Source organism: Euleptes europaea, chromosome 6 (genome assembly GCF_029931775.1).
Source record: "Euleptes europaea isolate rEulEur1 chromosome 6, rEulEur1.hap1, whole genome shotgun sequence".
Classification (NCBI taxonomy): domain Eukaryota; kingdom Metazoa; phylum Chordata; class Lepidosauria; order Squamata; family Sphaerodactylidae; genus Euleptes; species Euleptes europaea.
Window position 1 is genome coordinate 105208142 of NC_079317.1, and position 17655 is coordinate 105225796.

A 17655-nucleotide genomic window follows, 5' to 3' on the forward strand; every position below is an offset into this window, starting at 1 on the left:
ATAATCTAATCATTACCTTTTCAATCATTATATATAATCCAAACAATATTGACTCCCCCCACTCCTCTATCTTTTTGATATTCCTGTTCTTCCCTTTGTATTTAATTTCTAATCCGTTATAGTAATATAGATTTAAATTAAATATACTTTCAATTATCTTAAAAAATAAAATTTAACATTAATACTAATATGTGGTAATCAGGATTAGAGCAACACATATCCTTTAATTTCTCCCGTATATAGTTCATTTACACAGTAAGTCTTCCATGCTTCCCATTCTCCCACAAATTCCGTATTCTCTTTTTGATTTATTAATGCAGTTAGTTTAGCCATTTCTGCCAGTTCTAGCATTTTTGTATCCAGTCACTCTTATCTGGTGTCTCTGATAATTTCCATTTTGCTGCATATACCAGTCGTGCAGCCGTGGTGTCATATATAAAAAAATGATCTCTGAGTTAAAATAGAATCCGGTATGATACTTAGTAACATCATTTCCGGTGTTTTAGGAATATTTTGTTGTTGTATCAATCTTAGTTCGTTATAGAACATGTCCCAGAAATTCTTTGCTTTTTCACATAACCACCAAACATGATGAAAAGTGCCAATCTCATCCTTGCATTTCCAACAGTTTGGTGACATTATTTTATACATTGTAGCTAGTTTTTTTGGTGTCAAGTACCATCTGTAAATCATCTTGTATATGTTCTCTCTCAATGATTGTGAAAGTATGGATTTCATATCTCGTGGCCAGTCTTTCCCATCTATTCAAAGGAATGTTGTGACCCAACGTTTGTGCCCAGGTAATCATCATAGGTTTAATTTGGTCTTGCTCTGTACATATAGTTAACAACAGTTTATACATCTTTAAAATTAGATGATCATTTGTATCCAACAGCGTTTGTTGTAAAATTGATTTTTCTTTAATAAAACCTAGCTTCATATCCTGAGTATAAACAGACTTTATTTGATGATATTGAAACCAGGTCAGGTGTTCTTTTAATTCTTCATGTTCTTTTAGGGCACATCTGTTGTAGTCCCATTTTAAAAGGTCCTGGTATATAACAAATTGGGAAGGTCTCAATGGTCATAATGTCAACATCTCTTGCAATGAAATCCACAATGGCGTTTTAGTTTCTAAAAGATGTTTATACCTTTGCCAAGTTTTTATTAAAGAAGATTTAATAATATGATGCTGAAATGCTGTATGTATTTTACGTTTATCATACCACATGTAACCATGCCACCCAAATCTATTGTCAAAGCCTTCTAAATCCAATAAACAAGTATTCTTCAATTGTATCCAATCCTTTAGCCACACAAAGGCCGAAGCCTCGGCATATAGTTTAAAATTAGGAAGAGCAAATCCTCCACTTTCTTTAGAGTCCACCAAATATTTATAGGCAATTCTAGTTTTTTTCCCTTGCCAAACAAAATTCAATAAGTCCTTCCTCCACATGTCAAAATATTTTGCTTGTGTAATTATTGGTACTGAAATAAAAACAACAGTCTTGACAATATGTCCATTTGAACTGCTGAAATCCGTCCCAGAAAGGAAATATTTTTATTAGACCACGTTATCATATCTTTTTTGATTACTCCCCACAGTTTAACATAATTATTAACAATTAGATCTTTACTTTTATTTGTAATCCAAGTACCTAAGTACTTTGCTTTGTTTGTTTTCTCCCATCCTGAAATATCTACAAAGTCTTTTTGTTCTCCCCTTGAGAGATTTTTAAACAATATCTGAGTCTTATCTTGATTGATCTTAAATCCCGAAACCTCATCATATTGCTTCAATAAATCCAACAAAAATTTATAGATTGGTTCGGGTCATTCAAAATGAGTAGTAAGTCATCTGCAAAGGCTCTCATTTTAAATTCATGTTTGTTTATCTTGAGGCCATGGATTGCATCTGCATCTTACAACATAAAGTTTCTAGGACTAGGATAAAAAGCAGAGGAGAAAGCGGGCAACCTTGTCTAGTTCCTTTTTGTATTTCACAATTATCGGAAATTGATTCATTCACTAATATTTTGGCTTTCTGAGTTGTATATATAGTATCAATTCCAGTCCGAAATCTGTCACCAAAATTCATTTTTTCCAAAACTTTTTTCATCTATTCCCATGAAACCATATCAAAGGCCTTCTCCGCATCTAAGAAAATGAAAGCAGCTTTATTTTGGTTGTTATGTTCATAATATTCCATTGCATCTAATAAGACCCTCAAATTGTCTTTAATCTGTCTTCCGAGGATAAAACCCACCTGATCTTCATGAATCAAGGTTGTAATAAATCGCTTAAGTCGGTTCGATAATATAGCAGGATATATTTTATAATCTACGTTCAGTAAAGAAATAGGTCTATAATTAGTTACTCTTTCTGAATCACTCCCAGTTTTGTGAATTAACGATATAAAAGCATGTGACCACGTCTCAGGAGAAAGTCCCGTATCTAATATGGTATTACATACCATCGTAAATGGGCTCTTCAAATCGTCTTTAAACAATTAAAAAAATAAAGCTGTAATTCCATCTGGGCCGGGTGTTTTATCCGTTTTTTGTCTTGTTATTGCTTCTTCTAATTCTGTTGTTGTTATTGGGGCATCTATAGACTTTTGTTGTTCGGAGGTTAATTTAGTAATGTCTACCTTTTTCAGATATTTACCCATCTTCTTCTCAGAGATAGAATCTTTCTGATACAATTTAGTATAAAAAGATACAAATTCTTTCTGTACATCAGTTGTTGTGTGTACCGGTCCCTTTTTGGTCTGAATTGTACTAATTATCTTCTTCTGCATAGAGTTTCTTAATTGGCTGGTCAAAAGTTTACCTGGACGGTTTGCATGTTCGAAATATCTTTGCTTCGCATATTTCATATTTTTATCCATTTCTTCCATGACCACCAAATTAAGTTAATGTTTAGCAACTTTAATCTTTAATAAAATATCTTTTCTCTGGGGTTCTTTAGATTCTAAAATCAGTTGTTCTAAGTTTTGTAGTTCCCAGAGTATGTCATTTGTTTGCTGTAATTGTTTTTTCCTCCATGCAGTATTCTTCTGAATCAAAAATCCTCTCAGTACTGCCTTAAAAGCATCCCAAATGGTATTTAGATTGGTTTCTCCATTCATATTAATCTCAAAAAAGTCTTTAATAAGAGTGTGTAATTCTTTTTTTATTTTAGCATCTCTCAAAAGTCTGTCATTTAATCTCCATCTGAACGCTTGTCTGCTTTTCCATTCAAAGGAAACTGGATTATGATCAGAAAAAGTTCTTGGTATTTTGTGTAGTTGAGTAAAAATAGACTTGCTCACCCATATCATATCTATACGTGAATGTGATTCATGTCTTGTGGAGAAAAAAGTGTATTCTCTAGACAACAAATTCATCGTCCTCTAAATGTCTTGTATTTTAAACTCCTCAATAAGTTGAAAGAATGTTTTAGGAAGGCATCCTTCCTTGTCATCTTTGGCTTTTGATTTTTTGTCGATCGTACAGTCTATAACTCCATTAAAGTTGCCCATTATCAAAATCTGTTCTTCAGCATATTGCAATAAGGTATCATGAAGTTGTTTATAGAATTGTGCTTTTCGGACTTCCGGTAGAGATGGCTGATCCGAGCACATCGTCTCTCAAGAGCTCTTGAGAGACTCAGAGACACTCTGAACCGGGACACCTCCAGTGCCCCGAGCACGTTCCTAAAAGGTGGAACGTGGAGCAGGAAATTCCTGCAGCCCTTAGAGTGCGGTTTGACTCCCAAATTCCCCCTGGGAAGAAGCCCGAGGGGATTTGGATGCTTGTCCCGCCGGCCGAGGAAGAAACCATCGCCATGAGTGTCTCCAAGGCTTGGATCTCCTCTACCAATTACCAAACATTGAACTATTTTAAGAACAGAAACCCCGGCATCCGACACCTGAGTAAGTGCCAAGAACTCCTTTTATTTACTTTTCAATTATGAAAGACTGAGGAGCTTTTTAAATCAGCTAAAGAGCCTGTACCCCCCCCCCCAAGATCATGAGATAACCTGGAAAAAAAGGTATATTTGCTAACCTGATTGAGGAATTATAAACTTCATTCACGGGTAGATACAACAATAACGTTTTGAGTGACAATGCAAGCAGCAACTAAAGACTGTGAATTAGAAGGGGGAGGGACGAAGTCTTACTTCCGATCCGAAGCTCTTTCACTTTTAGAAGTCCTCCAGACACATTTGCAATTTGAGAAAGAGATTTTGCTGGAAGAACCGGATGTGTCTTCAAGCCTAACTGGAATATTTTAAGAACTTTATGGTCTGTATTACACTAAAACTACCCGACTCTATAGCAATCAGCTCAGCAGGGAGCCATGGATTACAAAGGACTGGAGGAATGCTGTCAAAGCACACTGAAACAATCAACAATCAAATTCAAAAACAAACAAAGCAAATGATTCAACTTATAGACCAGAAATTTGACAATGTTTTAAATGAGATTAAGTCAATTAAAAACCAAGTGAAGGAATTGAAAACAGACATGAATGAGATGGAAATCACTGTGAAAAAAGTGGAGAATGAGCAAAAAGAAATCCAAATGGAAATTAAGGATTGTAAGAAACTAATTGGAGCAATACAATCACAAGAAGAGGCCTTGAAGGACCAGCTAGCTCTTTTGGATATGAAAACGAGAGAGGCCAATCTACGCATACGCAATCTCCCGGAACGGTATGGAGCTACCAGAGAGACCATGATAAAGTCACTTGCTGATATTTTCCAAATAAATGAACAAAAATTAAATTATGCAATAGATAAGATCTACAGGGTCCCCTTGTCTCCAAAAATGCAGAAATCAAAGCCTAGAGAGATTGTGATTGGTTTCTTTGATCTCAGAATGAAGAATACTATCATGCAAATCCAATTTGATAGTTCTCTATCAGTAGATGGAATATCATTAATACTGCTAAAGGATATACCTCGTCACTTGGTTGCAAAGATGAATGCTTACAAAGATTTTACTATGATATTAAGAAAAAATGGAATAAAATATGCTTGGCTAACTCCACAAGGTCTTACTTTCACTTATAAACAGAACAGATGTGCTGTTAATTCATTGGCAGAGGTGGAGAGATTTCTATCAAGAAATAAAGAACTGGCAGATCCTATTCAAGGAAGAGAACAAGAGGAAGCATGACAGGATGAAAACTCAAGTTTGCAAGAAGCAGTAACTGGAAACCATGGTCACCAAGAAACTATATCAAGAAAGCAAGAAAAAACCAACAGAAATCCTAGACAGAAAAAGTCGTTCAAGAAGAAGGGTTAAAGGGTTGTAGGGTATTGAAATGATGGGAGACAGGGGAGGTGTGGGGAAATAACAATGAGTTTTTAATCTGTTTATTAATGTAAAGAATTTATAGATCTATCCTTTTTTGGGGAATTATTATGTAACCTATTAGCATTTTTAATTTTTTAATTTTAATTGATAATATTGGTAATTAGGTTATATAAGACAATGGGTATATAATGAACATTAGGAATAAATAGAAAATTATAAATAATTATATACTAGTCTAGTAAGAATAGATAATATTCAATATAAAGGAGGGACTAGATTATGAATAAGTTAGAGGAAGCTGGGGGGGGAAGTCCAAACTATTAGATATATTTAACATTAAAGGTATACATTAAGCTATATATTGCTACTTACTAACATATGGAATGATAAGCTTTATGAAATACCGAATAAGATGGATTGTGTTATTATGGAAAAAATAAAAAGTAATTTAGAATTGTGCTTTTCCATCATTAGGTGCATGGATCCCTACCACCAATGTCTTTTGGCCTAATATTTTAGCTCTAATCATAAGTATTCTGCCCTCCCCATCTCTATATACAAGTTCAGGAGCAAATGAGGCTTGTGCATATATGACTACTCCTTTGGTTTTTGTATTAGATGAGGAGATGAAGGTTTGCCCCAAAGAGTTTCTTTCTAAGTACTTTTCATCTTTCTTAGAGATATGAGTTTCCTGCAGACATATTAAAGAATATTTTTGGTTTTGTAGAAATTTAAAAGTTCTTCCTCTTTACACCTTTTCATTTAAACCATTTACATTCCACGAAATTACTTTAGCCATGTTGTCAGGGTTTTAAAAAATATAAATTTTATAATCCACCTGTTGCTCCTTTTGTCGAATCATCTGCTTCATCTTCTTGAGCTTGATCTCGTCTCTGATCTGGTGTAAGGCCTGTGATTTCCTTCCTGTACTTTCTCAAAAATTTCCCAACATCTTCCATCGTGGTGATAACACATTTTACTTCTTTATAGGTGAATGCAAGTCCTTGTGGTAAAAGCCATCTGTATCTTATTCCACTTTTCCTCAATGTCATTGTGAAATCTTTAAAGATATTTCTTTTGGCCATCAGATGTCTTGGAATGTCTTTAGGAAGTATTAATGGGTTGCCTTCCAGAACAATTGGATCTTTGTAATGTAGTTGCATTATTGTATCTTTCATTCTGACATCATAGAAGGAAATCAATACATCTCTTGCCTTTGCCCTCTTCAATCTAGGAGGCAGAGGCATCCTGTATATTCTGTTGACAGCCTTATCTAGCTCTTGTTCTTCTATGTGGAATAAGGCAGCTAAGGTTTTCACCAATGATTCTCTTGTATCACCACGGTCTTCAGGAGGGTTTCGCAGGCATAGATTAGGCTCCCTCACCTTCAGATCCATCATAGCCAATTGATCTTCCATTGTTTCTTCCTGTATTTGCATTGTTTCCAGTTGTTTCTCGTGATTTTCAATTTTCCTCTTCACTTCTTTATGTTCTTCTGTCATTTTCTTAACTGAAGTATCCATTGTCTTCATGTCTGCTTGCAACGAAGTAACTTGAGTCTTTACCTCCTTCACCTCCTTTGTCACAGTGTCCAGTTTTTCAGCTAACATCTCAGTTAGCTGATTCATTTGTTTTTCTTGCTGTTTAGACATTTGTTCCATTTGTTTAGTAAAAGCATCTGTTTGTTTGGCTAAAAGTTCTTGCATCTTCTTTTCTGTCTTCTGCACTGTTGTGTCAGTAGAAGGATCTTTAAGTTTAGGCAATGCAGGGCTATGCAGTGATCCGGAACGTTGACGTGAAGCTGACATATATTCTGGCAGCTTTTCTCAATATCTAGGCAGGTTTCAGATTTGTCAGTCCTTTAATATGTAAGTTCTTATTCAGCCTCCTAATTAATTCGCCTTATTTGCTTAATTTTTACCCTCCAAATTAATGCAGAAATCAATTTTTAAGATCGAGGTACCATAGAGAAAAGGGATGCTCTAGCACGGCATCTTGGGCAGGAAGTAGGAAGTATCGCGGACCTTCTGCTGTTTCCTTTCTATGATCAAAGGGGGTAGGACATATTTACCCATTGCACAGGGAAACTCACTTCCGGTCCTACGATGTCGTCTTTCAGCCGGTCTTCTCTGCCCTCTCTGATTGCAAGGTACCTCTATCTAGCGACTTGGCAGGAGGATCTTTAGAGCAGCAGCCATTAAAATAGAGGAGGAACTTCTTCAACTTCCTCTTTCTCTCTCCTTCGTCTCAGCATTTAATTGGAGGTTAGAATGTCATTTTAAAGTCTCGGTTGTTTAGTCTATCTCCAGATAGACTTGATAAGTTTCCTGCCGGTTAAATCAATTGTTTTTATAAAATCCAATTTTTTTTTTATGTTAGGGTGGGAGGCACGGATTCTATAGCTGTTTGTTTTTAAAGTCTCAGTTGTTTTATTGCTGGGTGAAAACAAAAGGGTTCTTTTAAACTCAGATTTCGGAGGGTGAGGTTTTCTTCTTTTCATGTGGTTAGTTAGATGGTAATAGATAGAGAACGAAGCCTGAATACAAAGAGACGTCCACGGCGAAATTAATCCCCTCAAGCTGGCGGGACAGCGTCTGAGCCTCCAGGAGTCTTAAAGAAGCACTCTCGGAGATCTCAGGAGTCAACACCGCTCTTGTCGGCAGCAGGAGAATTCCTGGCACCCGATTCACTGTTTAGGAATCGGGGGGTGCATTAAACACCCTAAAGACGTTTCTTGGTTCCCCCTGGGAGCTTCCAGGGAGACGTAACGCTTCGGTCAGCTCTCTACCGGAGGTTCACAGTGGCTGGGTTTAACCCTAATGAAGCATACAAGATAACTGAAATTACATCTAGGCTGACATCTCATGATTTTAGTAGAACACAGGAGAGAGCTGCTCTGTGGGCCCTTATGGTTTAATCCCCTCTAAATCCATTCCACAATATGTCTTTAATTTAACAGTATATTAATAAAGGAAGCCATGGCCCTCAATTTGCAAGATCTGAGCAAGGCTGTTAAGGATAGGACACTTTGGAGGACATTGATTCCTAGGGTCGCCATGAGTCAGAAACGACTTGATGGCACTTAACACACACACACCACACATATCAATATAGAAGAGTGTTTATGTTGGCTAGACTGAATGCATTCCCATCTTTACAGGCATTCCCTATTCAGAAAGAAGCTGTGTATGTGGGGATGGCTGTATAGAGACCCTGGAACATATTTAGCGGTACTGCTATTGTTGGGGTGACTGGATGCAGAAATATTTAGGGCAACTCTGCCCACAAAGCTTAATTCAATGGTTGCTATTTGGCACAGATAAAAGAATTACATTATTAGTGGCTAAATTTTTGCAGGTGTCAGGCTCGTTGCTGAGACGGCCAGGCTATGCATGTTTTGGTTTCGCCAGGTGCGGCCCAAGGTCGGGCCTGTTAACTGTCAAATTCCTCTCGCTAGCTCTGTGGGAACTGCCCTTGTAGGGGGGGTGGCTGCCGCCGCTATCTGATATGACCAATGCTCTTCCATATAGGCCTTAGGCCGTGCCTTTAGTTCTCATTTGTGCCAACTTAACTATATAGCTGCTGTACACCTGTAGACTTTTCCTAATAAATCAACTCTATTTTGGACTCCTTGTCTGTGGATGTTGTTTCTGGGATTGTCAAGGAACAAGTGCTTACAGCAGGCAGTAATTAAATGTAAAAAGGGTTAATTTGGGGGGATTATATTAGTGTAATGCTGTTTGTGGCCTTTTGGCTGCCTAAGCAATATCATTTAAGTAAGTTGTAGTAACTCAGTTTCCGCACATTGTTTATTATTACATGACATGTTCCTAGGCTAAGGCAGAGCTCAGCAAAGCAAAACACTAGGGTGGGGGTGTTACCTATGAGAACTCAGCTGGGCTGTGAGTAGACTCTACTTTGCAAACAAATATAACAAGGCTTCACAAGGATTCAAATCCCATACTATGCACTGAATGACTTGGCTAATTGCTTTTGGCCAGGCTCAATATCCTTTAATTTTTATAACTACAAATGATTATTATTATCACCCTGGAAATTAATAAGAGAAAATCACCTGTAAACATGATGTAATCAAACTTGTTCTCTAGTAATCTGGTGGTTGGTTCAGGGCCACCTGTCACCACAGCAAAGGTATCCTGTGAAATAAGAGAGTCTTCAGCAAGCAAGTCTTAACAACTGGCCATTCCCAACCACCAAATACACTTCTCTTGTTTCTTTAGAGGCTAAAAATGGCTTATACACAAATGCACATAACTGAGCCCCATCACTGCTGTTTATAGGGTTGCAATGCCAACCTCTAGGCGGGGGCAGAAGATCTCCTGCTATTACAACTGATCTCCAGCCAATAGAAATCAGTTCACCTGGAGAAAATGGCCGCTTTGGCAATTGGACTCTATGGCATTGAAGTGCCTCCCTCCCCAAACCCCGCACTCCTCAGACTCCACCCCAAAAACCTCCCACTGGTGGTGAAGAGGGACCTGGTAACTCTAGTTGTTTAAAGTGAACTGATGCTTAGGGAAGTCAGGAGAATCTAGAACATGGGGGGGAGGAACCATTTCCACAACTATCTTTTCTTTGCTCTAAATCCTTCCCCAAGTACATGTTCCCATTTTAGAATCTTGCATAGGAAAAAGCTGTCAGGAAGCAATTCTGAAAAGAGAAATGACAGGCATGAAAAAGGTTGAGCTGCTTTTCCACTCTAGATTTCCTCCTCCCAAGTCAGGTTATCTTTTAAAAAATTGTATTGGGGGTCATTTACATGAGTTGGCATGTAACATGCCATTTGCCCTCTAAAGGATTTTAAGAGGAAACAGAATTCAGTGACCTTACCTAAAGGAAAACGTAAAGTGCATCATCCTACAGAGAACTCTTCTCCAAAGCAAGTGAACATGTCCTGGGAGCACATACTTGAGAACACACCTTTTTACTCCAAATAAATCTAAGTAGTCCAAGCTCTGTTCACGACCTGAGTTCGATCCCAACGGAAGTTGGTTTCAGGTAGCCGGCTGAAGGTTGACTCAGCCTTCCATCCATCCAAGGTCGGTAAAATGAGTACCCAGCTTGCTGGGGGTAAAGGGAAGATGACTGGGGAAGGCACTGGCAAACCACCCCGTAAACAAAGTCTGCCTTGTAAACGTCAGGATGTGACATCACCCCATGGGTCAGGAATGACCCGGTGCTTGCACAGGGGACCTTTACCTTAACCTTTTTTAGTCACTACTAGCACTTGCTTCTACATTTATCCCATACCTCCCATCACAATGCAAAACAGTAGTTAAAGTGTATAATGAATGTACAATGGCTGGTTTTGTCTCTGTGCCCACTGTATGTTGGTCACATACATGCCCTTTTTCCACATACCCTAGGCACCCTCTAGAGAGATGGGATCACTGCTGAATACTATATACTTTTTCTCTTGCGTCACACCAGAGAACTGGGAAAACCAAGATTTTCAAGAGCAGGAAGAGGTAATGTGTGTGTACAAGAAGTAAATTTTCATGAGGAAATAAAGGAGAGTTGGAACTAAGAAACTCACTGGGTCAAGGTAGGAAGGCAGCACTTCAGCCAAGAGCTTTTCACTGCAGCTGCTTTGCTCTGAAGGTTTCACAATCACACAGTTCCCTGGTGGAGAAAAGAACACATGACTATGGTAGCAAGGTGTATAAAACCATCACACACTTGGACCCAGCCTGCAGAAGTCCCCGCTGAACAGGGAAGGGACCAGCTGAACAAAGTGTCTGTGAGTCATGGCTGTGGAGATATCCTGCCATGGAGAACAGAATGGCCTTCAGAGGCCTTCTCACTCACCAGCTGCAATGGCCCCCACCATAGGAATCAAAGTGAGGTGGAAGGGATAGTTAAAAGGCGAAATGATGAGCACCACACCAAACGGGTCCTTGCGAACAAAGGCACAGTCAAGCTTGGTGGCCTACAAGGAGGTGGACAAGAAAAGTCCATGAAGTAAATGGGATACAATGAAAAATAATAAAGTTAACAACATGAAAGTTTTGTTTGGCCTTATTATGCAGCTTCATCTTTCCAAATTAACCTCTGGCCTTGCTGATTAGAATGACTGGTGTTGTGTTGCTGCATTTTTCTCTATTTTACAAAGGGTTCTGCAATGTCCAATTACAAGGGAGATGCTATAAAACATGACTATTTCACTTTTTTCACTCCCTCAACCCCTCCCTCCACTTTTCAGCTATTGCACACAGTCCACAGGGTAGGGTTACCAAGTCCCTCTTCGCTACCGGTGGGAGGTTTTGGGGGTGGAGCCTGAGGAGGGCACGGTTTGGGGAGGGAAGGGACTTCAATGCCATAGAGCAATTGCCAAAGTGGCCATTTTCTCCAGGTGAACTGATCCCTATCGGCTGAAGAATATTTGTAATAGCAGGTGATCTCCAGCTAGAACCTGGAGGTTGGCAACCCTACCACAGAGGGATTATATCACCTATTTGCTACCTTATATTAGAATCTCAGGACCTTATTCAGTTTTCTTTTGCCAGCTGACACATGAAAAAACTCTGGAAGTTGTGCAGCCAATAGCAGCAAGGTTGCATCACGTTTATTTATGTGATTGGTGGAATCTCCAGGATGGGTTTAGGCCTGATTTTACTGTTATCTATATCAGGAGCCCCAATAATGAACTGTTTCACATGCAACCTGCATTGACTGTTACAAATATCATGTTATTGATTGATTGTAAACATGTGTATACACTGTATTTTGACCACTGAACAAGGTCTTATGGGCTGAAATATGTATGGTCTTGGTGGTTTTTATCATGCAACCAATTTAGCTGTTTCATGTAATTCATGTGTATGAAATTTACCTTTTGAGGTCTATGTTTTTAACTCTTTTAAAGCACAATTGCACTTAATAATAAATAGATATTTGTAATATTATTTTTAATTATTGTAGCTCAACCTTCTAGGTTCCAAGCCTGTTTTATGGGTTGGGTATCGCTCCCTTTGTTTTGTTGGTTTCAGAGTGAACATCTATACAGCATTTTTTAAAGGGGATCCACCACCCCGCATTTGATTATACAGCACATCACCATGACTCTCTGACTAGTAAGGCGCAGAACCACTTTCCTTTCCCATGCAACTTCAAATTTTCTCCCCTCTCACCCTGACCTTCTTACCAGGTTCTTGTCCACAGACTCATCTTTCATCCAGTAGCACAGGTTGTTGAGTGCATTGTTCACTTCATTCTTAGTCACAGAAATGTCAGCAAGGTATCCTTCAAAAGGAGGCTGTGGGGAAAACAAAAGCGCATTGCTACTGTCTACTCTTAGCCTAAAAACTACGGCCAATTATTCATGGACGAGTTTGCTGCTCTTTTGCAGCGGAGCGGAAAAAAAGCAAATGTAAAAGATTTATTCATGGACACGAATCATCTCTGTTTAGCCCAATGTTGTTTTGGTTATTCATGAAACAAAGCCTGTAGTATTCGACAACGGTTGGGTCTGTCCCCTGTTGTTGCAGCCCTCCCCCTGCCGCTAACCTCACTGGTGATGCCCGCCCCCACCTCTGCCCCAACTCCGCCCATCGGATTACCGCAGGCTGTAAGAAGGTGGAGAAAGGTTCACCTCTGTGGATACGGCTATCATATTGCAATGGCTAGATGGGATCCTTCTTCGTGCCACCTATAAACGGTCTCCCCATCGCAAAAGTCAAGCGGCAGTCCCTTTAGTTTTTTTAAAAATTTTTTTAACATGTTCATAAATTGCATTCTTGAACAGCTTGCTCCCCGCTTTGCCCCACCCTGTAGTTTGCCAGGCACTCTTGGCTCCCCCCCCCCCCCGGACTTTGGCAGGCACTCCTCGCTTGCGCGGCAGCCCCGATCCAGCCAGTATGCATGGCAGGCGGGGGGGGGGGAGAGGAAAGAAGGCCCCTGGATTGCGCGCCGGCCATGATCCAGCCACAGTGCATTGAGAGAGAGGAGGGAGATAAGAGCAGGCTGGCCGCACCTCTTCAGAAGAGTGATGGGAGGGAGTTTTGCCTTGGGTTTTCTGCTCTCAGGATGCACATTTTTCCCATCCGAATTCTCAAGAATCCCCCCTCCCCGCTGGGGTAGAGGGGCATGGCGGGGGGGGGAGAGGAAAGAAGGCCCCTGGATTGCACGCCGGTCATGATCCGGCCACATTGCATCGTGAGAGACAGGAGGGCTCCTAGCTTGCGCACCAGCCTCAATCCAGCCAGTGTGCATGGCGGTGGGGGGGAGAGGAAAGAAGGCCCTGGATTGCACGCTGGCCATGATCCGGCCACAGTGCATCGAGAGAGAGGAGGGAGATAAGAGCAGGCTGGCCGCCCCTCTTCAGAAGAGTGATGGGAGGGAGTTTTGCCTTGGGGTTTCCGCTCTCAGAATGCACATTTTCCCCATCCGATTTCTCAAAAATCCCCCCTCCCCTCTGGGGTAGAGGGGCCAACAGCCCCTTCCCTTGAACATCCCCCTACGGGTCCAGCTGCCCTAGACCGAGCTGCCACCACCACCACCCCCAGCGCGCGAGGAGGTGTGGGCCCAGCTCCAAGGCCCATCTCAGGTGAGGGGTGGGGAAGGCGTGCCGCCTGCCCGCCCGCCAACCTCCGGGATGGAGGGAGAGAAGTGTCAGGACTCTAGGCAGGCAGGCAGGCAGGCAGGCAGGCAGCAAAAGGGGCTGTATTCTTGTCCGAGAGCGAAACTCCCCCAGCCAATCACCGTTCTTTGGGGAGGAGAAAGGAGACGTCCCGGGGAGCGAAGCAAACATTTTTTCATGGGCATCCGAGCAACAAAACGCGCTTCTACTAAAAAATACAGCTCAGAAGTGGTTTGGTTTGCCGCTGACATAACGCGGCTTTTATACCTCTATCAGGGAAAAGCTGGATCTGCAGTGAAGAACCAAAATTTGACTCCAACGCAAATCAGCGTCGAAACAGCAGCAAATCTCCGTGAAAAATTTCCCTGTGTCTCTGTGCCGTGTGTGTGTGTGTGTGTGCGCGTGTGTGTGTCTACTAAAACGAATGACAGGCTAGCCCATTAGAAACAGCCCGTTTGAAATAATAGGAGCCTGGATTGCCCATAGACTTGCATTGGCTACACTGAAATACATTACAGCACAAAAAGGGTTGCAAAGAAAATATGGAATGAATTTTCCAGCAAGGTCTCTAAACCCAGATACAATACTCTGGGACTGGACTGACAGCCCCCCAAGTGGATTGACAGCCCCTGGGACTAGCACAAATGTCCCAGAGCTGGATTGACAGCCCCTCAAGTGTTTTAGGGCTGGATTGACAAGTGCCTAGACTGACAGCCCCCCAAGTGGATTGGGAGGATGTCAATCCAACCCTGGGACAGTTGTGCTAGTCCCAGGGGCTGTCAGTCCACTTGGGCTGTCAATCCAGTCCTAAAACCCTTCTGCTAGCCCCAGGGGCTGTCAATCCACTTGGGGGACTGTCAATCCAGCCCTAAAACCCTTCTGCTAGTCCCAGGGGCTGTCAATCCACTTGAGGGGCTGTCAATCCAGTCCTAAAACCCTTCTGCTAGCCCCAGGGGCTGTCAATCCACTTGGGGGACTGTCAATCCAGCCCTAAAACCCTTCTGCTAGTCCCAGGGGCTGTCAATCCACTTGAGGGGCTGTCAATCCAGTCCTAAAACCCTTCTGCTAGCCCCAGGGGCTGTCAATCCACTTGGGGGACTGTCAATCCAGCCCTAAAACCCTTCTGCTAGTCCCAGGGGCTGTCAATCCACTTGGGGGGCTGTCAGTCCAGTCTCAGAGTATTGTATCTGGGTTTAGAGACCTTGCTGGAAAATTCATTCCACATTTTCTTTGCAACTCATTTTGTGCTTTAATGTATTTCAAAGTAGCCAATGCAAGTCTATGGGCAATCAGGCTCCTATTATTTCAAACGGGCTGTGCAGCCGCTCCCGTTGTTTCTAATGGGCTAGCCTGTCATTCGTTTTAATATATCCCCACCCCACCCCGCACAGAGACCCAGCGAAGTGTTTCTGCTCTTTAAAAGCAGAGAAGAAGGAGAGCCAGTTAGAAAGCTAATAGCTGTAAAGTTCAAAAGAAAGACATGCTGCACCCAGAGAGGTGCCCGGCAGAGTCGGGGGGTGGGGAGCGAAGAGCACCCTGGCTTAGGGGAGACACATTTTCAGACTACTGGAATGGCGATCGAGCAAAAACAAATCGTGAGGGCAAGTCTCCTCATTGGTGCTTTAAGAAAAATTGAGGAGTGTGGAGTGCAAAGGAATGTGCAAAGGGCGACTCATGAAATGTCGAACCCGGCGGGGGGGGGAATAGGGGGGAAACACGGCTGCACAAAGGGCAGGAAAGGGGGCAGGCTTCTTGTCAGGAGTGCAAAACTCCGCTTGTCCAATCGCCGTTCACCTGGGTGGGGAGTCATGGGGAGAGGGAGGAGACGTTTGCCGGCATGGGCGGGGAGAATTGATCCGAATCCATGGAGTTTTTCATGGGAAAAGGGCGCGTTGAAGGCTAAATCCAGGTTCGCGGCAAAACAGGTTTCTGACAATGCGGGGATAAAGTAAATTTTGTGCTCAAACCCAAAACAGTCATGAATAATTAAAAATGAGCCGTGTGGCAACTCAGCATGGAAAGCGTGGCAAACCACCATGAATAATTGGCCTATACCATATATCAGGTGTCTCTGGTTCCTCTGATATAGAACAGAAGTTCAGCCAAAACTTTTGGCAGCATCTCCATACTCACCCTGCGCATGTCTACACTCAAGGCATGCAAGATTTCTGTTTCATTCTCCTCCAGAAAGCGGCTCAGTGCCTCCAGCTGGGTCCTCCGATAGTCCACAGGGCGCGTCTTTCCTGTTAGCCAGGTGGCTCGCAGACAGTCCACCAGGGCAGCGTAAGGGTTCATGCTGGAGAGAAACCAAGGGATCAAATGTTTTCAAAGCATTTTTTTGTGTATTTTTTTGTCAAAGTCCTCTCTTATACAACAGAATGCTCCAAATCTTTGGTGGTCACACTTTATATTCTTCGCTTTAATTTCCCTTCATGTCCAGCATCAGAAAAAATAGGAACACAGAAATAAATGTATAGCTATGCAGGAGTCATTGGGGAAATATAAATCAAAGTGAACAAGAAACTGGGTAATTATGAAGCCCTGTGTAAAAATATTGTGCAGACTGCCTCAACAACAATCAATTATGTACAACAGAATCAGAATCTTACCAAATAAGTGCTAAACGTTTAGTGCAGGGGTGGGGAACCTTTTTTCCACCAAGGGCCATTTGGATATTTATAACATCATTTGCAGGCCATACAAAACTATCAACTTAAAAATTAGCCCCAAGCAGGCAGCTGCCCCAGATGACCTCCCCTCGCGTGGGCAAGCAGGCAGCCATCCAACCAGTGGTGCACTCGCCCACCTGGTGGCACAGGATGGTCTGTTGCACCAGCCAGGCGTAGCCATTCAGCCACACGCCGGAGTTGCTCCTGGTCCGCATGGTCGGGGCTGGATTCTACAGCCGGCTCCTGCTACCTCCACTTGCAGGAGTGACATGAGGACACACTGGCTAAGAACTCCCCCCGCGCGCATTCTGCCCTTGCCCCTTTTAACCCCTCCGTTGTCGCCACTTCCACTACCAGCCCTCTTGTAATACAGAGGGAATATTATATGTTTCTCCATGGCCCGGGTAGGAAAGGGTTAACAGTTTCTTGGGCGGTCCTAGCAGCTCCATAGCTAACGATTCTTCAAGGGCGGGGGAAAGGTTCCTTTTCTCGGCAAAACAAACTCACATCCACCTTGAATAGAGGCTATTCCTGTCCACGGGAGGGGGCGGATTGCCAGTCTTAGATCCTTCTGAGCTAGAGATCTGCCAGGACCCACGAAGGGCCAGACCAAATGATTTCGCGGGCTTTAAATAGCCCCGGGCCTGACGTTTCCCACCCCTGGTTTAGTGCATCATATCATAAACGTTATGAGGAATAATTATGCCTGCTACAAAACAACAACAGTAGCAACATTTTCAGAAACTAGTTTACCCACCATTGGATCAAAAACTGATTCTGAGAATGGATGGAACACCATTTAGAAGAACTGCTGTCTTCCAGGATCAATTGCATTTGCACTTCTGCACAGACTGCTGTAATGGTTGTCTAGCCTGATTTCAACCACAATAAGAAACTAAGCAACCTGCCCTTTATCCTGGGCTAAAAGGTTGGAGGAGGCTATTTCTGTACAGCTGGGAGATATGGTTGGTGGTATACAAACAAATACTAACCCCTTTAGTGCTGGGAACGCCCCCTAATGCAATGGTGTTGCTGCGACACCATTTTTGGTGGCACAGCATCGCTGTTTGCAATGGGGCCTT

At 42.2% G+C, this 17655-nt stretch overlaps 1 protein-coding gene across 1 annotated transcript in view; it reads right to left on the bottom strand.

The window, feature by feature from the left end:
• The window catches only part of LOC130479022 (aldehyde dehydrogenase family 3 member B1-like), a 48768-nt gene that overhangs the window by 12367 nt on the left and 18746 nt on the right, over window positions 1-17655 (bottom strand). Inside the window, exons 3-7 of the mRNA XM_056851302.1 lie at window positions 16038-16200; window positions 12471-12581; window positions 11135-11255; window positions 10863-10948; window positions 9381-9462 (exon numbers count right to left, since the gene is read on the bottom strand). Coding sequence (XP_056707280.1) covers window positions 9381-9462; window positions 10863-10948; window positions 11135-11255; window positions 12471-12581; window positions 16038-16200 — 563 coding nt within the window. The remainder of the gene's footprint in view (window positions 1-9380; window positions 9463-10862; window positions 10949-11134; window positions 11256-12470; window positions 12582-16037; window positions 16201-17655) is intronic.